At 43.7% G+C, this 24763-nt stretch overlaps 1 protein-coding gene across 1 annotated transcript in view; it reads right to left on the bottom strand.

Moving 5' to 3' along the window:
- Il13ra1 (interleukin 13 receptor subunit alpha 1) overlaps positions 1-8700 on the bottom strand; it is a 62553-nt gene extending 53853 nt beyond the window's left edge. Inside the window, exon 1 of the mRNA XM_036174575.1 lies at positions 8377-8700. Coding sequence (XP_036030468.1) covers positions 8377-8455 — 79 coding nt within the window. The 5' untranslated portion in view covers positions 8456-8700. The remainder of the gene's footprint in view (positions 1-8376) is intronic.
- Positions 8701-24763: the final 16063 nt, after the last annotated feature.

The raw sequence follows: 24763 nt of genomic DNA, 5'->3' as shown, positions 1-24763 counted from the left end.
TGTCTTAAAGATGCTTAAAGAACTAAAGAGAGATAAACAAAACAGAAACAGCAACACCCTAAGAAGAAACTAAAACCAAATTCTGGAGATGCCAAATAAAATAACTGAGCCAGGCACGGTGGTTCTCACCTGAAATCCTGGGGTGCAAAGGGCAGAGGCAGGAAATCTCCAGGAATTTGAGGAAGCCTGGGTCACAGAGTGGAGACTAGGACAGCCAGAGCTCATGGCCAAACACCAAAAGATAAAACACAAGTAAACAACTGAAATGAGGTATTTAAAAATAGATTGGATCAGCAAATGAAATAATCAGCCAACTCGAATATAACACAATGAAAATTACTGAGTCTGAATAACAGAAAGATAAGGCTAAAGAAATGGGGATTTTTCAGCATAGAACTTGTAGGTTTGTGTGTTTGATTTGGAGCATCTGCAGAGACCAGGAATCCATAAAGGACCTATGATACAGTATAGGGAAGAGTCCCTGAGGTGGGAGGGCAGAGTAGAACATACGTATGTGGTGGGAAAGCAAGTTGGGCAGGGAACAGCGGGCATTAAAGGCTTAAGCAGAGATGGAGGGGAGACGGGAGAACTAAAAGAACTTGGGATGTATGAAAAAACACTCCTGAAACTCACTATTTCATAAGCATATGTATACTATATTATACATACATACATACATACATATATATATATATATATATATATATATATATATATATATGAACTTTTTAAAGGAGGAGGGCTGGCATAAGGGCTCAGCAAGTTAAGCTACTTGCTGTCAAGCCTGACAACCTAAGTTCAACCCCAGAACCCACATGGTAGATGGAGAGAACCAACTCTTGCAAGTTGTCCTTTGACCTCCCACATCTGCTGGACAGCATGCTTGTCCCCTCTCACAATCAATAAATACAAGAATAACATTATAAAAGCAGTCTGAACAGAGGTACTCTGGACAAGGCTCCTCTCAGAAGACATGGATTATTAAATGAAAGCTCAGTGCCATTTGTGTGATACCTCCCTATGAGTTATTGATCAAGGAAGCCTCGGAACCCCCAACCACCAAATAACCCAGGATACCACCATTGCTTTTCATTTCCCACTGGAGACAGATGGTAAGACACAATGTATTTTGGTTGCAGCACACAGAGAAAAGGAGATGGAACTGATCTGGATACTTCCTCTGTGACGATAGCACTAGACTCTGCACGCTGTAGTACCAACCTGTCAGGTAAGATGTTCCCACTGGTGTAATAATAATAGTGTGACCATTATTGGAGTAACCAACTCTTCTCTCATGGGATTTGAGGCCTGCTCCACAGGAGGGAATTCACACTTAATACTGTGAAATTGGTCAAAAGCCCATAGCTAGGAAGTCATATACCCTCAGAATAACCTACTCCTGTTGTTTTGCTAGACATATTGTAGAACTGCTTTCTAAATATTTATATTTATACCTGTAGAGTAGTCCTACTCTCAATATTTTTTCATAGATGCTTCCTTTTGCAGCAGTCCACAGTCAACACAGAAGACTCATCATTTGTCAAAGTGCTGAGAATGAGTGATAAGTGTTCAGCCCTAAATAAGACATCTATATCAAGGCTCTCAAGTTTCAGAGACCAAGGGGCAAGGGATGGAAAGAATGTAAAAGATGGAGGATGGAGAGAAAAGCTGTGAAACACTTCTACACAGCACAGGCATTAAACTCAGGGACTCACTGCACCTACAGTTGTCTGTAGGGAGCAGAGAAAGCCCTGCGTATGTGACAGCCTGAGTGAATGTATGTTGTTGACATGGGCACAGTCACATCAAGGACCCTAGCCTCAGACCCAGAGAGAGATGGCAAAGCCTTCCCTTGTGGTCCATGTGTAGATGTTGACAGTGTATACAGAAAATGTTCACCATAGCTTTCTCCTGCCAGATATTTACAGCCTGAAGACTGCTCCTACTGAGATCAGCTAAACCAGTCTCCTTGATCCAGTTGCATACTATAAACCCTGCTTCCTTGGTTATCTATATATAATAACCCCACCTCCTCGTTTCATCTGCATGTAATAACTCTGCCTACTTCTTCAGATGTGTGCAGCAACTCCACCTTCAATTCAATTCCTATTCAATTCAATTCAATATAATAAACAGCTTCTGGAGTACTGTGGCTTCTCCATTAGAGAGCCCAGACCACTGATTCCTAGCTGTCTGTCCGTGTGTCTGTCTGTCTTTTCTTCACTCCCTCAAAGCCCCAGTCAGGTCTGTCCCTGGGGCTGCACACAGAAGTTACCTGCACAATATCAAGCCAGTCAATATTTCCAACAAGGGTAGTAGAGGGGCTCCACCCCTTGGCCATTGGTGGCTGCTAGCGGAGGGAGAGCCATTTTTCTTTAGCAGTATGGCTCCTGGTAGGTTGCTCATGTTGCTGTAGGCAACACTAACAGGGCTTAGTTGTTGTTGTTGTTGTTGTTAAGACTAAAGAAGAATAAACAGACCCTCAGGAACCTGGGGGACACCATCACTGGACTAGTAGCTACATTGGGGGATGGGATAAAGGAGGACAGAAAAGGGAAAAAAGAGAAATTTAAGAAATAACAAGGGGCTGGGGCAGTGGCTCAGACGGCAAGGCAAACATGATTGCAATCCTGGCCCTGAGTAAGTGGAGACAAGCAGATCCCCGGGGCCCACTGGTCAGCCAACCTAGCCTACTTGGCAAGCTACAGGCAAGTAAGAGACCCACAAAAAGAAATGGACAGTACCCGAGGACCAACTCCCTCTGAGTAAGGACCAAGTAAAGGAGTGGGAAGGGAAAAGAGAAGGAGGACACCAGGCCTGGTGCACACATGTAATCCCAGCACCTGGGAAGTAGAAGCGGTTAGATCAGGAGTTCAGGGTTCCTCAGTTCAAGTTCCTCAGCTACGTTACATAACACATTTGAAAACCAGCCTGAGCTACATTAAGACTCTGTCCGAAAACCAACTCAAGCAAAGAATAAGTGAAAATTCCCCAAATCTTTATGTAGGTAAAGAAAAGACACAGTTACTAACATCAGAAATGAAAACGAGTATATTACTACTGATTCTAAGACACAAAACAGGATTATAAGAAAGAAGTATGAACAACTCAACACTAAGAAATCTGATGCTTTAGATGAAACGCACAAATTCCTGGAAACACAAAACTTACTGAAAAGAAATCACAAACACACATATAATTTGAATAGATCTGTAAGCAATAAGGATATTAAATCAGTAATCAAATTTATCTCCTGACGAAAAAAAAATCGAAACTTGATGGCTTTATGGGCAAATTGTACCAAGTATCTAAAAAGCCAATACTATACATTTCCATTTTCTACGAGGCCTGCAGTACCTGTTTCTAAATCCTAACAGACAAGTAATCCTCAATAAAATGCTGACACAGTGACTTCAGTAACATACCAAAAGGATTGTACACCATGACCAGTGGGATTTATTCCTGGAAGGATGACTCAACATAGGAAAATTAATCAATGTAATAGACCACATTAACACAATGAAAGGGGAAAGAAATATGACATTATCCCAATTAATGCAGAAAAAAAACATCTGAGAAACTCAGAAACTGGAGCTAGGGGTGCAGCACGTACCAGGCGTTTTGCTACCCAAATAAACGCCTTTTCTTCATCATCATCATCATCATAATAATAATAATAATAATAATAACTTCAATTTGGGCATGGTAGCACAATCTTATCTCCTTGGGAAACTGAGACAGCAGGCTGGGTTACATGGCAAATTTCAGGCTAGCCTGGGAAACTTAGCAAAATGCTGTCTCAAAATTTTTTTAAATAGGTTGGCAATACGGTAATAGAAGATTTACTTTATATATGCAAGGCCCTGGGTACAAGCCCTAGCTTTGAAAGAAGACATTGCTCTGAAAGCATGATTCTTATAAAAGGGAAAAATGCATTTCATTACCTAACAGACTAAACACCATGCTGAAGCATGCTCAGAGAACCTACATTAGCACACAATCTAACACGAAGGCTGTTTTCAGGATTCCTACAGTTCCTGAGGCCTCGGGTTCAGTGCATAGCTCTCTAAAAGCTAAAATGTAATCTCCAGATAGCAAGCACATAATGACCCATGTGAATTTTGTAATAAATATTCTAAGGCATATACACACAAAAGCGGTGACTATACTTGAACAGCTTCTAGGGCTCTGGGTGATTTCACTGCAGTGGAGTGATTAAGGACATCAGCTCAAGAGCCTAGCTCATCCCAGCTCTGCAACTACTGTGTGGCAAGTTACTTAACCTCCCTCTTCCTCCTCAGCTTGCTCACCCATAACATAAGGTTGAAAATCATAACCTAATTGTAACCTATTGCAAAGGGTGACTGTAAGGATTAAACAAGTTAAGATAGGTAATGTGTCACACCTGCAATCCCAGCACTCAAGAGGCTTGGGGGAAGGAAGGCTGCCAAGAGCTTGGAGCCAAGCTGGGCTAAGTAACAAATACCAGGGCAATAGGGGCTATGTAATCAGACTTTGTCTCAAAAAAAAAAAAAATAGGTAAAGTGCTACAACAGTTTCTGCCCAGAACAAGTATTACAGAACTAGCTGCTTCCTTAAGAGACAAAATAAACAATTGCATTAGTTTTCTATAGGCTCTGAGGCGTAACACATACTGCTTCTGCCTTCCTTTGACATCGACTTTCAACCATTTACTGGGAGACGATCACTACCTTTAGACAGGGGCAGTGTAGAGAGGTCAAGAGCCAAGTAGGTCTTTTAGCTAACCCCCAAGTGCATCTGTTTATCGCCTATCCCCACATTCTGTGTGAATTAGGAGGTAATGTCATCAGTAATCATTTTACAGTAAGGTGCTTCGTTTAACTGATTGCATTTGCTTTCTCTTGTTCAATCTCAAGAGTTGGCAGAGGCATGCAGATTTCGGGAAAAGTGAAGGAAATCCTAAGAGTCATACGTGAGTCATCTGTCTTTTTTCTTCACATCAACTCCTGCCTTTTTTTTTTTAATTTTTGCTACATCTTTCGTAATCATCCCCAATCACACTAATATGCTCTCATAAACACTACAAGGTGGGAAGACACCAGTAAGTCGTGATCCTACATAGGAGGTGTATATATACTGTGCATGTTTCTAATAGAGACTGGCATCTGCCACCTTCTATTCCACTAAGCTTCACACTCCAATGGCTCCCTCTACCCAGACAAGTCTCCTTGCTTGCTTTTCTTCAGACTGTGCCCTGATCGAGATGTTTAAGAGCAAATATAGATGTTTTGCAGATTGACTTTACCAGTATCTCTTCTGACCAAGCTAGGCCCTTGACTGGCCGCTTCCTCATCGCTGCTCCTGCTTAATCTCCACTACACAGTTTCTCCATTCAAAGTCTACCCTTTCTGAAGCTCTACCTCAAGTTTTTCCTACTCTGTGAAACTGCCAGACTTCGTTTCCTCTCTTCTGAATGCCTATTGTTTGGACTACACATTCCAGCCATTATGAAGCCAGTCTTCAATATATGATTGATTAGTCTACATATACTTCCATGGATCCCAACTAGTCCCTATTCTGGTACCCTGGGAGGTACCTAAGCAGCTCTTCTGCATGCCAAGACTCCCTCTTACTTCTTTTGAAAGAGGTACTGAGTAGTGAGTGGTTAAGGACATAGCCTGTGGAATCAGGTTGCTAGGTTGCCTAGCTCCTCGACTTTGTTTAGGTAAGAATCTCAGCCTTAGTGTGCCTCAGCTTCCTTGTACACAAAAGTGCTCCCCCCCCCATGATAACACTTGAAGTTTAGGCTGCTTGTACAGGTTAAATGAAACAGAAATGAAACACTTAAAATTGGGGATGGTAGCACACACCTATAGTCTGAGCATGGAGGAGGCTGAAAGAGGAGAATTTCAGGGAGTCCATTCAAGGCTAGCCTGGGCTACAGAGCAAAACTTCAATTATGTGTCAAACTACAAGTCAGTCTCTAGTATACTATTCTCTCTGTAATGACTAGTGTGTATATACTTTCATGGATCCCAACTAGTCCTATACTGGTACCCTGGGAGGTACCTATCTAGCTCTTCTGCATGCCAGGAGTTCAAGACTAGCTGTTACTAAAACCATGCCATAATGTGGGCTGTGGAGCTAAACAGACTGAACTAAACTAGTAACGAAATTTGTAACCTCCTACCCTGCCATGTTTCCCTCCATAGTATTTTAGTAGCACTGGACATACTATATTTTACTTAACACAAAGAAACACACAGCTCTGCCAACAGTATAAACTAGCTTCATGGGACAGAGACTTGTCAAAATACAACTTTAAATAAAAAGAAGTAAAGCACTTAGAAAACTGCTGGGCAGACAGTAGACATGGAAATGCTAGCTGTTATGAAGCAAAGCCACGATTCAGCTGCTGCCCTAAACAGACTGAACTAAACTAGTTACCTAATCGGTTTTTAAATATTCAGCAGGATCAAAATGAGAGAGGCACTTAAGATGTATGGAGTTCTCAACACCCACACACAGAAATTACAATTAGAACAGTGGTTTAAAACATATACAGCGCAATCTCTTCATTTCATCCATTCGAACACTGTCATGGATGGAGGGGATAATGACTAACCTTGAGTCTCACAGCCAATGTCAGTCATTAAAAACTTCAACCTCCGAGTAACTAGAGATAGCAAATGCTTTCTACACCACAAATGCAATTCTCTCGATATTTCTAAAAGGAGAAAAGTTTCTGTAGTCTAAGGTACCAACAAACTATTATGACAAAAATAAGTCCATACATCGAGGGTTGACAGTCTTGTCTAGAGGGCCAGCTGTTGTTTCAGGTGTGTGTGGGAAGGGACCTGTAGGAGGGAGTGTGTTGGGATGACACCGTGAAAATCAGGACACTAATGAGATAGGTGACCTTAGGTAAGTCTGTGGACTTCAGTTTTCCTATATATCTACAGAAACCTGCTGTCCTTGGCTGAAATAGAGATACTTCACAGACAAAGATTATTCTGTACACTCTTAAGATTCTAAGTCAACCTTCAGAGCATGGCTCAACATGAAACAAAGCAGGCAAACACTTGAATAATTATCAAAGGCTGGAGGTGAGACTCAGCCCTAGAGCACTTACCTAGCTTGCATGAAGCCTCAGCTACCCTCTCCAGGATCCCAGGAAAAAAGGGCAATTACTGACAGACAAACGTAAGTGGACCTCAGGGCTCACTCAAATGCCAATCTTTGAGGAAAGTCTTTCTACTCTGTGCCATTTACAACTCCCTACCCTGTCTTGTTTCTCTCCGGAGTACTTTAGTGGTATCTGACATACCATATTTTACTTAACACATCGAAACACACACCCTCTATCAATGATGTAACTAGCTTCATGGCGCTGTGACATCCTCAGCCCCTAGAAACACTGCCTGTCACAGACACTACATATATTTTGTTGACAGAGCATGAGAGTTTCCTAATTAACAACATTTCAGCTTTCGCTTCAAAGCACAGTACACTTGGTAAACATTCGTTAAGCAAATTGGTTTTTGTGTGTGTGGATGCAATAATAAAACCTATTTTAAAAGTCCCAGATCTCCATGCTTGCCAGGCCCAGTCCATGAGGAAATCATTCACCTTTGATTTTCACAGCAGCTCTGCAAATTTCATTAGTTAAAAGTTGCTCATAAGCACAAAGGCAATGGAGCAACTTCCCAAACAATGTATACAACTTTTCCATAAATTTAAGATTTCCCCCCTGACACAATATACGGTTTATTAAAGGTGGAAGGCATCAGATGCTGGTCAGGTCTTCTCAATGGATTTCTTAACGCCAGAGGAGGTCTTGACCCTTTTGTCCTTTTGCTACTAGGACTAAGATCTATCTTTAGAGGCTCCCTTGAACTTCCATCGCCAAAGCCACACTTTCAAACTAAGCATCTGTGAGGCTCTGGGCAAGGAGCCCTGGGAAGTTCCCAGCTCACCAGGACTTGGTCGCCACCCCTGGGTCCCTCATCCCTTCACAGGCAAAGCTTGTTTGGGTCATTTCGGTAAAATTAGGTTCCCTTCAGTCCCCTTCCTCCAGATGCCAGCCTCCTTGGCTCTTCCCTAGTACGCAAGGGAAGTGAGATGGCTAGTCGGACGCCCCAGCCACCGCGCCTGGGAAACCCCCACCCAGCTCCCAAGTCCCCCAAATCCAGAAGGAACCGGGAGACCCAGCACCGGAGGCGAAGACTGACGGCCGATCACAGGGCGTCGAAGTGGCAACTACCTTGGCACACACCCTGGCCACGACAATCTCCCCCCCCCCCCCCCGCAACCCCAAGGCACCCTGCCCTCCGGTCCACGTCCCTGCCAGCCACGTCCCCCGGGTGGCTGCCACCAACCTGGGGCCACACTCACCTGTAGCCGCGGCTCCTGGGCTCGCGGCGGCACACAGCAGCAGCGCCCACAGCCCACACAGCCGCGCCGGCCGCGCCATGCAGCCCCTCCGCTCGGAGCGCGGCCGGGCTGGAGCCGCCGCAGTCTCCGCCTCCTCGCTTCTCGCTCCCACTTCCCGGCCGAGGCGCGCTGGAGGCCAGAGCCGGCGCAGACGGGAAGGGCGGCCCCGCCCACGGCCGCAGGTAATTCGAGCGCGCGGGGGCGCCAGGGCGCGGGCGGTGGACGGGGCGGGGCACGCGGCTCCCGGGCTCCCACCGAGTGACACCTGGCCTCGATCCGCGCCACCACCTGTCACAGCCCCGAAGGGACTCCTGACTAGGACCCAAGGCGACTTCCTCTGGAGCCTTGTGGCAAGGCTCCAGCCACTGGCCTTTCTCCACTCCCACTTCGATTAGGATGCATGGTTGTCCCAGGTGCCAAAGGCTGCGCCCTGCTAGGCACTAGGGCAGGGTCACGTAGGAAAGAACCTTGGCCTGGGAGTCTGGAAACCTGGCTTCCAGCCGTAGGTCTCTGAGCCCTTGTTTCCTAAGCTCTGACTCCTACATTAGTAATACCTTATTTATTTCTCTGGGTGGACTTGCTAGTCCAAATAGAGGACTTTAGTGGCACTCTGTTTTGTGGAAGAGGACAATGATGACGTATTTAAAAGCTGGTAATACATTGAATGGGATTTTTAAAGTGGCATTCCCCCAAACAATGGACAGTGCCACCATCCTATGTACCCGTATTGTTAAAACAATCAACTACTATAGATTTAGTTTTCAAGATAGATATTGTAGACAGATATGGTGTTTCACGCCTGAGCACAGTGGCCTAGACTGAACAAGTACTTAACAATTCTGGCACTGAAGTAGAAGTACTGCCACCAATTCCACACCAGGCCTGGCTGCAGTGTAAGCCCATGTCTTAAATGATGGACACAGTGAGCATGAAAGAGAGAGGAAGTGGAAAGAGAAGAGGGAAAGAGAGAATCATTGAAAAGCTCAGTGACTAAAGGTGATTGCTCCCAAGCCTGACAACCTGAGTTCAATACCCGAAACCCACATGGAGGAAAAGGAAAAGTGATTCCTGCAAGTTGACCTCTGACCTCCACATGAGCACCATGGCATGTGCACAGACATCTACACAAATAAACACAATGGAAAACGTAAAGAATATTCATTGAGAAGATCTAGAACTGTTAAAAGGCTATACATTGGATAGTAATACTGGGTACTAATGAGGGTTCCTGAGATTGGTAAAGGAGAGAAATGAATGAGCTTTTAAAGTTTTGTAGTGTTGTTGTGAAAATCACCACAAATTTGGTAACTTAAAGGTTTGGTTCTAGTACGTTTCTAGAACTCAGAAGTCTCACTGAGCTAAACCTAAGTGTGGGCAGAGCTACTTTCCTTTTGGAGATTCTAGAACATACACTGGTTCCTTGGCTTTTGCAGCTGTGAGACACTGTGACGTTGCTTGGTTTGTCTCTATAACACTCAACCCTCTGTTTACATTGTCAAAATACATCCCTTTCTCTCACTCTGGCCAACCTAGCTCCATTTTCTTCTTATAAAGACCCTTGTGATTAGAGCAATAGTCCACAGTAATAATCCACACATTTCAAAGGGCTTTATTTGGGGATGAGGGAGATGGCTCAGTTGATAAAGTGCTTGCCACACAAGCTCGAGGACCTGAGTTCAGAGCCCCAGCAGCCACAGAAAAAGCCAAGTATGGAAGAGTGAACATATAATCCCAGCCCTGGGGAAGTAGAGACAGGAATATTCCTTGGATTTTCTGATTTGCTAATCTGCCAGTTTAGCTAAATTGGCAAACTCCAGGTCCAGTGAGATACACTGTCTCAAAAAATAAGGTGGCGAGCAATTGGAAAAGATAACTATAATTGATCTCTGACCTCAATCCATATGCACACGTACCCATCTATTGTTTAAGCCTTGATTTAATCATATCCGAAGTCATTTTTACTATGGAAGGCAATATACTCACAAGTGTTAAGCATTAGAATATGGCTGGGGAAAATCCCCCTATTTTTGTCCCTCTTTTCGTGATAAAGATATTTTGGTTAGATTCAGTCAATATAGACACCCAAAAGTAGCTCTAAAAAGTTGTCAATAACCTATACCCAGTTATAGTATACCTAGCCTCAACCTCACCCAGAGGCCATCAGTATGTTTGGTCTAGCTAAACCGACTCCACTCTGGAATGACGGCTCTTGAGTTGGGTAAATATTTGTGAAGTCCAAGAACTGTGGAAGAGAATCATTAAAGGCAGACCTTGGCTGAAGGTGTCTGGCCCTGTGGGTACTTCTGTGCTTAGCACGCACAAGACTGAGTTCTGCCCTAAGCACCAAGCAAAGAAATTTAAAAGAAAAGGTAGAACTTGCCAACAAAGAGCTGCAAACAGTTTCTGGGTGCAATCACCAGAAACATGAACATGGAACTATGGGATGCAAAGGAGCATGCCTTATGATAGGGAAGGGGCAAGAAAGCTTTCTAAGAGGGGAGATTGCTTGTAGTGAGTCTTGAGACACTGATTCTTACTGGTGAAGGTTCACTATAAAGCCATAAGTATACATGGATTATGAAACAAAATAATGGTTATGAAAACAATACCATCAAAGCCCATGGAACTGGTAGCTAGTACTGCCCTTTTAAAATCCCTCTGTAAGTAAGTTGGCACTCTGCAGCTCAAGGCTCCCATTCCCTCATCACCTCAAACATACACACATGTTGACATGTGCTATAAACATTATACAATAAGTTTATAATAACATTTCCAAAATGATTATGCCATCTGCCTTTTAAGGAGTCTCCAGTTGGAAAAAGAGGCTCTAGGGACTGGCTGCATGCCATCATGGGCGCTGCCTGGCCTAGATTGAATGAGTGCTTTAAACTTGCACAGTAATGGCAAGAAATGATTACAAAAAGTTAAAGCAACGACTTATCATTAACGTCCAGAAATGGCTTCGAGAGTTTGAACACTGTGAGAGAAAAGGCGAGGGGAGGGGACAGGGTTCCTCTCAGCCAGCTGACCCTGGCTTACTGTCCATGAGTGAGTCTATGAAGCCAGTTCCTTTCCTTCTGACTCTGAACATCCATCAACATTTCCTTTTCAATACGAGGGGTGGATCAAGAGAGGGTTTAGGGATGCTATTTCTTCAAAATCAAACTCTTATTATTTATAGGTTCTGTGCCTTTATTCAAAAGGCACATTAGTTTGAATGAGGCCACTTCTCTGGCGTACAAGAAGAAGAGAGACGAATGGAAAGCTTTCCAGGAACTGCAGTATACAAGAAAGTCTCAGTTTGGCTTAGAATAATCCAAATCATGATGAGGCAACACCAAGTTTCGTTTTGACCCTTCCAGCCCATGTGACTTGGGCCTGAGACTACCATCTACCTCTTTTGCACTTTGAACCAGACCGTAGCTGGAGTTCTGAGCTGACCTATGAACCTCATCCACTCTGGATGGGGGTTGAGGCTCGTTGTTCCTTTCTTTCTATTCTTCCTCCTCCGTGCTCCTGCTTTTGGACATGGTCTTACTATGGTGCCCAAACTAGCCTCCACGATGCTCTTCTCCCAGCTCAGCCTCCCTATCCCTAATACTGGGATTATCAGTGTGGCCCACCTCCAGTTCAGTTAGCTTCTGCTGTCTTATTTTTCTGTAAAAGAGAGGATGATTTTTCTAGAAAGAGTCTCTCATTGTAGCCCAGACTTCCAGACTGTTCTGGAAGTCACTAGTTACTATGTAGGCTGGCCTCAAACCATCAGCGTTTCTTCTGCCTCAACCTCCAGGGTTCTGGAATGACAGACAGGCATAGCCTCCATGCCTAGCTTCAGCTAGCTATTTTCATTTTCACTTTCTCACCGAGGCTTTCCTCCTTCCAGGAGCTGGAAAGGAGCAGAGACAAGATGCTTCAGAGGAAAGCATGATGTGCCTCCTTTCCCTAAATCAGGCTTCCCTCTCTAGCCTGTGAGAAGGAACCTCACAAATTCAAAAAAAGGACACACACAGCAGAGTATATTATGGGCTTAGTGAAAACTGCTGATCTCTTAGAAAAACGTTCCACAATGTGTCCTCCAGCTTTTATTAAGGAAGAGCCAAACAGATCCAGTATGAAGGGCAAGGAAAGAGGGGAAGTCTCAAGGAATTTTTCTCTAATGACTCTAGAGCAATGGCTTCTAACCAGGGCCATTCAGCCTCCCAGGCGACATTTTTTCAGGATATTTCTGGTTGTCATGCCTGTCAGGGATGCTTAGGGAGAGAACATAAGTGACATATAGTAGATAAGGCCAGGGCTATTGCTGATCATTGTCCAATGCACAGGACAGGCCCACAACTAAGATTTAGCTGTTCAGAATGACACACTTGAGCCAAAATTGATAAATTCCAAACTAGGATACTCTCCCTTGGCTTTTATACTTGGCTTTCACTGGCCCATTATCCTGTGCTTGCCTGTATCAGAGGTGAATGCTAAAATCACCTGGTCTTGACAGGCTCCTTTTGTACATCACACCCAGCCAGCACCTCCATCATACTGTCTAGCCATGCAGGCATTTACTACATTAGAAAAATATTTCTCAGATCTGACCCTGCCCAGATACACGGGGTCCTAGTTCCTGTCCTTATCAGCTGGCCCTGAAAACCAACAGTGTGTTTCAGTGCACAAATCCGCCCAGTTTACTCTTCCATATAAGCTTTTCTCATAGTGTCATACCAGCCTCCAAGCTCTTGGCCTACAGATTTGCCTCATTGGGATAAGTGGATTCCCCAGACTTTCATCACCAGCCCTGCTCTTCCTGACCTTTGGCCTCCACATGCACACAAATGTCCCTCCACATAAACACACCCTCTAATACACACATGCACACACATGTCCCTCCACATAAACATACTCTCTAATATACACATGCACATAAAAAAGACTCTAGATCCACAGCCTCCCACTTCCCCTTTAAAAAAATAAACTGGCTCATGTATCCCAGGTTGTCTTCAAAATGGCTATGTAAACTGGCCATGGCAGCACACACTTGTAATCCTGGCACTTAGGACTACACAGAGAAATCCTGTCTAGAAAAACCAAAAAAGTAAAAAAAAAAAAAAAAAAAAAAATTCCCCCCCCCCAAAAAAATCTCAAGCCAGGGAAAAAAGGCTATGGAGACAAGGATAGCCTTGAACTCCTAATCCTTCTGCTGCCACTTCCTGAGTACTGGGATAGCTGGTAATCATATCCCATTTATTTATTCTGCCTCCTCCTCCGTCTCATTTTAAGATGAGGTTTCTTTGTGTAACAGCCCTGGCTATCCTGGAACTCGCTTTGTAGACCAGGCTGGCCTCGAACTCACAGAGATCTGCCTGCCTCTGCCTCCCGAGCGCTGGGATTGAAGGTGTGCACCACCACACCTAGTGAAGGAAGAGTTTCTTTCATGTTAGGCAAGCACTCTCCCAAGTGGATTGCAGCCCCCAGCACTACAGCTTCTTTAAAGAAACCAAAAGCGCTGTCATTTTATTCGACCTACAGCCTGTGTAGCAGGACTCAGGACGGCGAGCAGAGGTTGCGTCTTGCATGTGCTGCAGTCTGTCTGTACAGAGGTTCACTCACTGTTGCTACCTGGCCAGGCCAGCTTCCATCACTTGCCGGACTCCCATGTGTTGTCTCCAGCATGTTCTCCACACAAATATGTTCTCGTTGCTCAGAACCTTTCCCCCTTCTGTCAGATGTCACATTTTTGGTAACTACTTTGCTCCGCAAAGCAAAGTTCTTTCCTGCCTCTTTTGGGAGTGTACTCATAGCACTCAGTAAGGTCTGCTGCCATAGTAAATAGAGGGCTGTGGAGGGGAGAGGAAGGGAGAATGAGTTCTGCCACAAGATTCCAGCCTATCCAAGTGACTGCAGATAGCCTAGGAGAAGGGTGACTGACAAGGGACAACCATCAGAGGACTTGTCCTCAAGCCATGCATATAGAGCAAGTGGCCTGCTCTTACTTAGCCTCTGAGTTTATCTGAGGTTGCTTACAGAAGACATCCCCTGGCACCACCGAAAATACGCAGATGACTGTAATGTGGTTAGTAGCACATGCCATGCCCTCATTACTCATGTTGAATTGAATTGAAAGGCCTCGCTCCTTAGCAAGTGTTTTTCTTCTACAGGTGTGGTGGAGTTCACCGAAGGGGTTGCTGTTTGTGAATGAGGCCCAACAGGAACCTTTCAGCTATTGGAGGCTTGCCATAGCAGGTGCTGCTGGGTCAGTGTCCTGAAGCCCGGAGGCTCCTAAGCCTCTAAACTGAGATCATATTTTAATTTATGAATAAATCACACACTTTTAGGTGCTGGGCAGGATCCTAACCGACTAATGAAAGGTAACAGTTTCTGTACTCCTAGTCTAAGCTTTGGAAAGTTACACAAGACAATTGGAGGGAATTCAGAATAATAAGATGAAATATTATTAAAGATAATTAATAATAATCAAGTGGCGAAAGTCGTTTGTCTGTAGGTAAAGTTCAGAAAAAGTTGGGGCAGACAAATGTTGTCAGGTTTGCTTTGAAGACCTCATAAATCAGGAGTTTGTTAGGTCCCAAGCCTGGGACAAATGGCTGAGGTGCCATTAACATATCAAAGCAGATTCAGTGCAGGCTGCCAGGTTCTCCCAGCATCCCTCAGTCCCTACCTGTCACAGGGGCCTTCTGGCTGACATACCCCATGCCCTACCCTGAACTCTCCAGCCAAGTTATTGGGCTGGGCTTCCCTCTCCTCAGCTCCTCTGGCCCCTATAGAACTCAGCCATTTTGGCTATGCCAGTCTCTTGGCCCAGGCCACCCCTCTTGGTAAGCAGCTTCTCTCCTCTTTCTCCTCTCCTCACGTGGCCAGGCTCAGGGTCATGTTCACTATGGACTCTACCAGATGTCTGTGCCTCTGGCTATGCTGTCTCTTTTATCTCCAATGAACCTTCTCCACCACCTAGGAGCAATCGTGTCCTTTCTTTTTTTCCTTTGTTTGGTTTCCTAGACAGGGTTTCTCTGTGTAGCCTCAGCTATCCTGCTGTCCTGGGACTCATTCTGTAGACCAAGCTGGCCGAGAGTGCTGGGATTAAAGGCATGCGCACCATTGCCCATGTCCTTCTTTTTTTATTTCTTTTTTCATTCAGAACTGAACTAGACCTTCAAGAATGGAAAAGAGATGTAGGGGGGGAGAGGAGAGGAGAGGAGAGGAGAGGAGGGAAAGGGAGGGGAGGGGAGGGGAGGGGAGGAGAGGAGAGGAGAAGAGGAAGTCAGCTTGTGTGGCTTGATCTGATAAGCAAGGCTTTCCAAACAAAGTGGTGATGTAATAAAGTGGTGTTTGGAAAAGCTAGCTTTCTAAGATGAGTTACTAAGATTGTTAATTCTTGTCTAGAGGTCTGAAAGTCTGGGGATAATTGAGGTATTGGTAACCAGGCACAAGGGTGGGTTCCCAGCAAGTTGTGCCCTTCCCTCCGGCCACAGCCCAGGGGATGCAGGACTAAAGTCGAAGTCAACACAATGACCTCCAGTGAACCAAGCAGTGCTATTTTGTACAAGAGTATGCCCCTGGGCAAGGAATTCCTCAGCCTACAAGAAAACAGAACATTGTCGGCTCCCTGGGGCTGTGAATCCTTCTTCCCTACAGCTGGCTGTATTCTGCTTTCCAACCCTCCAGTCACTGAAAGAAGAAGGAGCTCGAAGTGCCAGCATATAGAGAACCTCATTTGGCTGGTGGTAGGAGCATCACTGGCATGAGTCCAGCACCCCCGCCAGGACCCCCAGTAGTCTGTTCAGTGTCCTCTCTTCACTCTTTATCTACAACCCTCTCCAGGCCCTTCCCCCTTTCCTGGCCCAATCCTACCACTGTAGATAAAGCTTTTTATTTTCTTTTGTCAGTGAAGCTTTTTGTTTAGGGCCCAGGGTTAGACTTGAACTCCAGACAATCCTCCTGCCTCAGCTTCCCAAGTGGTGGGAAGTTCCAGTCCTGAACTACCATACCTAGTTGAAGAGCAAATTTTAACAGCCAAGTTAGTGTAGTGAGTGTATCCTCATTGGTCCCTTTAGCATTGCGTTATTACCACATTATTATTCCAGCCTCAGGGTTCTGTGTTTAAATAGTCAAATACCCCATTTGCACATTTGAGTCAGCCCCTGCACCTTGAAAGCTGCCCATTGTTTGCTTTGAAAGGGAAGGATAATAATATTTACGTTTAACCAAATGGAAGTCCACTTTCGGACCTCAGTCCACAAAGATTCTCTGAGTTGGAGGCTCTTTGTACACTGGTAACTCTTCCCGAGGAGACAGGGCTCGGATTTGTATATCATCTTAACTGTATCCCTAGGGGTCACTTTGCATGTCTGCTTTTTGGATAGATCCCTATGCAAACGTGGAGCTGAGGCTTCACCTTTCATCTGGAAAACAACATCTTCCAGTGCAGCCCCGTCCTTACCCCCATCTCTCTCACACCCCTTCAGTGCAGTGCCTGTTTGGATCCTGGGTAATAGAATAAAGTGACTTCCACAATAGCACCCTTTGTGCAGTGCTGTGGCGGCACCCGCTTAGCTAAAAGGACTTGCCGGTTCTCGCTCAGAAGCAAGGCTCGGTTATTCCACTCCTCTGCAGCTGTAGCATCCAGGATGGTACCAGTCCTTCTGAAGTAGATGAAATTTGCTTCAGGGCACAATGTGTAACTTATTACTATAAATGATCCGTGAGTGTTGGAGGAAAATGTCTATTCTCCGCTCTTTGAATCCATTGTTCTCTACGTAGCCATTAAATCAAATTCCTAGATTGTACAGGACAAAACAGCGTACTTGCTGATTTTGTTTGTTTGTGGTTTTTTGTTTGTTTATTTGTTTGTTTGTTTGTTTTCTGAGACAGGGACTCTCTACATAGCCCTGGCTGTCCTGGAACTCAGGACATATAGACCAAGCTGGCTTCGAACTCACAGTGACCCGTCTGCCTCTGTTTTTGTTTTGTTATGTCAGAGTCTTAATGTCTGTAGCTCAAGGTTACTTCAAATTTATCATGTAGCTCAAAAGTCCTCCTGCCTTGGCATCCCCTGAGTGCTAGTATTATAGATGTTTGCCACTACATCTGGTTACTTGTGATTTTTATTTTTTTATTTTTTTATCTGCTGGACTTACTAATTATGAGGTGGCAAGTATTAAAATATCCTACTGTGATATTGTAGTTACTGTTTTTTCTCTTAAATGTGTACTTTGAGGCTATTTCATCAGATACATGCAAATCTTTAAAATTGCTATTGCCTTTTAGTGAACCATACTTCATCATTTAGTTAAGTACTGCATTTTGCCTTAAAGTCGGTTCTGAGTAGGCCTTCATAGCTTTCTTTTGGCTAGCGTGTGCGGAATATATCTCTTTTCAGTACTATTACAGTCTAGGTTTGGGGGAAAAAAACCCTCAAATGAATGTTTAGCCAGTACCTCGTCCATGAAACATACTCAAAATGGAAACTCCTGTTAGAATTGGTAGCACTCTTTCATATGTTACTTTACAGTTCCCTCATCGCTGTGGTTCCTCATCTGCTGTTCTCCTTTCTTATTTGTTCTTGGCCATTTTTCTCTCATTTCTCCTTTGCTACTGCCCAGTTTCCTGTTTCTCCTTATCCTCTATCCCCAGGCCAGCTATGTGTTCAGGCTGCAGTGGTGAAGCCATCTGGGGAAGAGGGTCCCTGTGGTCCTGCACAGGAGTAGGCAGGCCCTGGTCCACTGATTTTCATGCCACACAGTGGCAAAGATACTGGCCAGCACACATCCAACTGTAGAGGCTGCTCTCAGTTGGCCATGGTAAAGCTAGCTTAGCAGGGATCATCGGTCTCTGTGAAGAACTATAAAGGCAATAGAGCTTCCCCACAAGGATGAGTTTAATTCCCTAGTATGTTCCCTACTTACTGGAGGACAGCTCCATCCTTACTCTCCATTCCTAAGGAGTCCTGCTGTGGGAGAGTGGGTGGGTGTCACCGCACTACCAATTTATTTATGCTCAGACCTGGGCCTGGAAAGAGGAACCATTTGTACTCAAACACATTGTGGTCAGAGGAAAATTTCATCATCACTGTGTAACAATGCTACAACTAAACTTAGCAAGCTGCATAAATATGAATGTGTGTGTATGTGTGCGTGCATGCTTGTGTGTGTGTGTGTGTGTGTGTGTGTGCACGCACGCGCATATGTATGTGTATTCATGTCGATTAGAGAAAACATCTTATTTTCTTTGATGAAAAGCAAAAAGTTTCCAAACTGAAAAAGGGTCCCATCTCATTTGACATTTGGTTGTTGTGGAGATTCCTTACTCTGGTCACTTCAGCTTTTTCTGTGTCCCTTGTAGCATGACAGTCTTCTAAGGCCTACTGTGCCACAGCAGGAACAGTGGCGCGGAGGTGGAGTTTTGGGTGCTTTTCTGGCCTCTGGTGGTTTCCACAATCAGACTGAAATAAACAGAGGTGCCGAACTTCCATATTTCCAGTGGGTCTCACTCAGATTGGACAATCCAACCTTTTGATGGCAATTATTTTATTCTTCAGGATAAATTTTAAATAGCTGCTGTTGATATTTTTGAAACTTTCTGATTATAAAGTGCAATTTCACCTAATAGTATAGACAAATGAACTATGTGGGTGATTGTCAGCACAGTGGATAACACAATTCCTTTCTAGGTTTCGAAGTTCTAGAAACCAAACTGAATCTAAACTCTCCTATCTATCTTCATCATATTACCTGCACAATTATGGCAATTCCAGGAACAATCCATAGAAAATATACAAAGATAGACCATGAGACATACAGATCCTGGAGAAATAAATGGAGAAAAGGGAGAAGCAGAAAGGAAGAATGTGAAGAGAGGAGATGAGACTTGAGAGAGTGGGTCTTTTGGTCTCAATATCTAGATAAGTATTTGATTGAAGCGACTCCGAGTTTTACCTCTTCTAGTATGGTCTACGAGTGGTTCTCCAGTGTTCCAGTCCTAGGACTCTTTACATGCCTAAAAAAATGCTGAGGGCTGGGGAGATGGCTCCGTGGGTAAGAGCACTTGCTGTGTAAGCACGAGGACCTGAGTTCAAATCTCTAGCATGAACACAATAAAGCTGGACATGTCTGCTTGTCCCTGTAACTCCAGTGCTGGCAGATGGAAATAGGCAGATGAGCGACCCTGTCTCAAGGAAATAGGGAGACAAATGATAGAGGAAGACGCTGAATGTCCTCCTCTGGACTCTTGCATATTTGCAGCACCCAGGGCTGTGTACTCACAGACTCTCATGCATGCCACAACACGTACACACATGCACACGTACGCTCACGAACATACACATGTGTGTTCTGTTCTTCCCTCTCATAGGACTTCATCCTCTGGTCACTCCTTAACAACTTACCAGGGAGTTGACTTCTGTTTAACCTAGCCTGTGACAAGTGCACTCGACTTTAGAAACTTGTAGATATGTGGGGATTATTTGTTTCATAAAGAGTCTTTCATTCTTGTAAGGTATTGATAGATTATTTAAAATAAAAGGCAGACAAGCCAGGTGGTGGTGGCGCATGCCTTTAATCACAGCACTCGGGAGGCAGAGGCAGGCAGTGAGTTCTGTGAGTTCGAGGCCAGCCTGATCAACAAAACAAGTTCCAGGATAGCCAGAGTTGTTATATAAAGAAACCCTGTCTGAAAAAAACAAACAAACAAAAAGCAAACAGACCATAAGGAATAAACCTTAGGGCAGTGAAAATAAAAACTATAATAAGATACTACTTCTCAACTGTTAGCATGCCTATTATTTAAACAGTGAATTGAAGGCAAACCTGGGCTGCCTGAGGCTCTGTCTCAACAACAAACTAGACATAATTGTTAACTGGACTTGATAGTACACACATGTAATTCCAGGACTTAGAAGGCAGAGCCGGGATGATCTCAATAAGTTAGCCAGCCTTTTCTACTTAGCAAGTTCTAGGACACTGAGCACTACATAGTGAGACATTGCCTTTCGAGGTCTCCCCCAAATGACCCCCCAAAAAATAAACAAATATTGGCAAAAATAAGGAAGTATGAGATTCTATCACTCACTACTGGCAGGGGTATAAATGGTCTAAATGCTACGGGAAACAGTATGGAGTTTACTCAAAATATGAACTGCAACGCTAGAGATGTAATTTAATTGTAGCACACCTGTTTAACATGTATAAAGTGTTGAGTTCAATCCCTGCCACTGGAAATAAACTAGATGTGCTACTATCCAGTTATCTAGCAAGTATACTCCCAGTATTACCTGAAGGAAGGAAAAGCAGGCAATCAAAAAGGTATTTGCACCCATGTTCTCAGCAACACTGTTCACAATAGCTCAATTGTAGGAACAATCCAAATGCTCAGCAGTGGATAAATGGATGAAAAAAAAACATGGTTTATACATACAGTGGGACAGCATCACAGCCCATGCTACAACATGGAGGGATTCTGAAGCCTTTTCTCAATATAATAAAACAATGTCAGTCTGGTAAATTTTATGTTATTCATTTTCATTCCCATACAGATACAGGGGTTGGAGATGTAGTTCAGTTGGTAGAAAGAGCTCAGGCTGTGCCTTGCCTAGCAAGTATGAGGAGGCCCTGGTGCCGATTCCCTCAGCACTGGCTGTGGTACGTTCTAATCTCAGCACTTGGAAGGTGGAGGTAGAAGTGGAAGTTCAACACAGTCCTCAGCTGTATACAGTGGGAGGCCAGCCTGGGCTACATGAGACCCTGTCTCAAAGAAAAAGTATAACAAAATGTATTTAGGAACAGGGGTGATAGTTCTGTCAATACAATGCTGAGTTCTGTCCCTAATACATGTAAAAAAAAAAATCTGGGCTTAGTGGCACAGGTTTACAATCTCAGTACTATGGAAGAGGTAGAGACAGGTGAATCTCTGTGGTTTTAGGCTAGCCTGGTCTACTAGTGAGTTCCAGGCTAGCCAGAACTATATAGTGAGACTCAATCTCAAACAATCAAAAAAATTTTTTAAATTAAACATATCTTTAAAAGATAAATATGTTAGAATTAATTTTAAAAAATGTTTTATATGTATAGGTGTTTGCCTTACATGTATGTTTGAGTACCACTTGCTTGTCTGATGCCCATGAAGGGCAGAAGAGTGTATCACATTCCCTGAAAGTAGAGTTTTAGATGGTTGTGAGCTGCCATGTGGGTGCTGGGAATTGAACACAGCTGCTCTGGAAGAGCAGCCAGAGCTTTTAACTGCTGAGCCATCTCTATAGCCCAATATGTCTGAATTCTTGTGATACATTAGTAAATTAGTTGCGTTAAAAATATTAATGATTGCTTGGTTTTAGCTTACAAGTTACTTACTTACCTGACATGCCCAAGGCTACAAGTTCCATCTCCCAATACCATAAAAAGGGTTAAGTAATCACTTGTTTCTAGTGTCCTACCATGAAAACATCATGTTAAGTGAAAAAAGTTATTCTAAAAAGACTGAATGCTATATTATTCTATTACACAGATATTTAGAAAAGCTAATAAACAGAAAGTAATTTAATAGTGACTTCAAGCTGTGTGAGGGTGGTGGGAAGTGACTACCAGTGAGCTCAAGAGCATACTAAAATTGCTTGAATTTGTTGCAGCCATATTTCATAGGGTCGGTTCTGAGGATAGAATCCCGTGCATCAGGCATGCTTATCAAGTGCTCTACCACTAAGCTATATCTACAGCTCTGAATTCACTATGAATGAGTAAATTATATTAAAATAAATTTGCTCTCACTGGGCATGATGGCCTAATTCCTATAATACCAGCACCCAGGAGATGGAGGCAGGAAGAGCAGGAGTTCAAAGCCAGTCTCTGCTATCTAGTCAACTTGAAGTCAACCTGGGCTACATAAAATCCAGCTTCAACCTTCACCCCTATCCCACCCTCCTCAAAGCTGCTATTGACAAAAAGGTTAATGAAAATGAAAGCAATAGACAAGACTCCCTTGAGGACTGTCTTTCCTGATTGGTCTCAGAAAGTAACCTTTTCATGCTTCTGTGTGGAAGATTAGTAGTACTGAAAAGCTATAGACAGATAGCTCTACTAAAATTATATTAATGACCTACTACAAATAGTGCCTATCTGCTTTCAGGTATGAACTCATGCTTACAATCCCACTTACTGCATAGCAACAACCTTTGTACTGTTTTGGTGAAATTACTGATACTGAAAACAAGATTTCATCATAGTTAAGAGCAAGGACTCTGTAGCCAGAATGTCTGGTGGGAATCCCTGCTCCAACACTTGCTATTAGTGTGGCTACGTTCAAGTTCCTTGAATTCTCAGTGCTTTTGCTTCCTCCTTCTGAAAATGGGGATGGTAGCCTAGCGGTGGTGGCACACGCCTTTAATCCAGCACTTGGGTGGCAGAGGCAGGGGGATCTCTGTGAGTCTGCTCTACGGAGCAAGTTCCAAGACAGCCAGGACTGACTGTTACACAGAGGAAATTTGTCTCAGAAAGATGAAAAATGAGGAGGAGGAGGAAGAGGAGAGGGAGGAGGAGAAGGAGAAGGAAGAGAAGGAGGAGGAAGAAGAGAAGGAGGAGGAAAAGAAAGAGGAGGGGAAGGAGGAGAAGGAAGAGGGGGAGCAGGAGAAGGAAGAGGAGGAGAAGGAGGAGGAGAAGTACAAGGAAATGGGGATGGTTTATGATGACTATGGCCCTTACTTCAGATGTTATTGGATCAAATGTGTTCAAACATGGGAAGTTTTCAGAACAGGGCCCAACACCTAGCAAACAACCAATAAAAGTATTAGCTACTGTTCTTTTCAGAAAATGGTGGGCAATGTCTTTGACAAATATTGATTTCCAGTCCATTGTAAAACCTTAATCATACATTTTAAAGATAACAAAGTGAGTCTTTTGACTGTAGCACATATGCTAAGGTGTCATTCAGGAGCTTTGCAGTATTATTGGTTTATGGAATATTTCTTAAAGTATTGAAAATGACATTTTTCAGATGGGCGTGGTGATGCTTCCCTTTAATCACAGCACTTGGGAAGTAGACAGGAGGATCTCTGATTCTGAGGCCAGCCTGGTTTATATAGAGTTTCAGGACAGCCAAGGCTACATAGAGAAACCCTGTGTCAAAAAATGAAAAAGAAAAAAGTATGGACATTTTCTTTGTTTTTCTACTCCTCTTCCTCCTTCCTCTACTTTATTTTTTGAGACAGGGTCTCATATAGTCCAAGTTGACATCATACTCACTATTCTAGTTGAAGATGACCTTCCTCCTGCCTCCACCTCCCCTAGGATTACAGGGATGCACCACCATGCCAGGCTAAATGGAATTTTCTTTTAAAAAAGTAATTGTACAATGTAAAGGGCCATATATGAAGGAATTGAGCAGGGACATTTTGCTCAGTGGGTAGAGGGGCTTGCTGCCAAGCTTGGTAATCTAAGTTTGAGCCTTAGGATCCCCATGTTGGAAAGAAAAAAATGAGTCCTACAAGTTGTCCTGTGAGCTCCACATGTACACACTCCAGAGTGCACACTCATACACACACACACACACACACAAAATATATATATATATATATATATATATATATATATATATATATATATATATATATAAATAAACAAACAATAATAAAATGTATGTTTTCTTTCTTTTTCTTTTTCTTTTTTTTTTAATGCAGGCCATTCTATAGCATTCTTGGTTCCAAAGCCATAGCTCTTCTCTCAGTGTGTGTTGTATTGGTTAGCATAAGTTCATCTGAGGAGCAACAACACTCCAAAATAATAGTGGCTTCACCAAGAAGAAAACCCATCTTTCCACAACAGTCCAGACAAAAGCAGCCTGGGGCTGGTATAAAGTCTTTGAGCCTCCAGTGATCTCAGTCACCTAAGTTTCTTCTTCCATTTTATTTTTCTGTTGCTTGGAGCCTCTATTTGTCAGGCAACCTCATGATCTAAGACATCTGCTGGAGCTCTAGGTTTCATCTTCCAGGTCCAGCTACTGGTCTCCAACTCATGGTAATGCTCCTGATTCGGCCACCTGAGTGTGGGGATTGCAAGAACGAACCACCATGCCCACCTGGCAGCTGTCTCCTAAGGAAGAGCCCAGGTAGCTTTCACTTGGCATTTGCTTTTATAGCCCTTTTGTAGGAAATTAGTCATGGTACTTGTTACTCTGGGCAGTCTTGTGTCTAGCCAACAATGAGGTAATCCACTACTGTGGCAGATACGAGAATAGCCACTGGAAGATAACCAACTTTTGTATTGAACTTGAATCGCCCATCACTGAACCCTAAGCCACTTACAAATTACTCCAAGGTTTGAAGTTAACTCTTCATTTCTGACACCTTAATTCCTTGTAGTCT

This window comes from Onychomys torridus, chromosome X, assembly GCF_903995425.1.
Source record: "Onychomys torridus chromosome X, mOncTor1.1, whole genome shotgun sequence".
Taxonomy (NCBI): domain Eukaryota; kingdom Metazoa; phylum Chordata; class Mammalia; order Rodentia; family Cricetidae; genus Onychomys; species Onychomys torridus.
The sequence above is the reverse complement of the archived record's forward strand: the minus strand, read 5'-3'. Positions and strand labels throughout refer to the sequence as shown.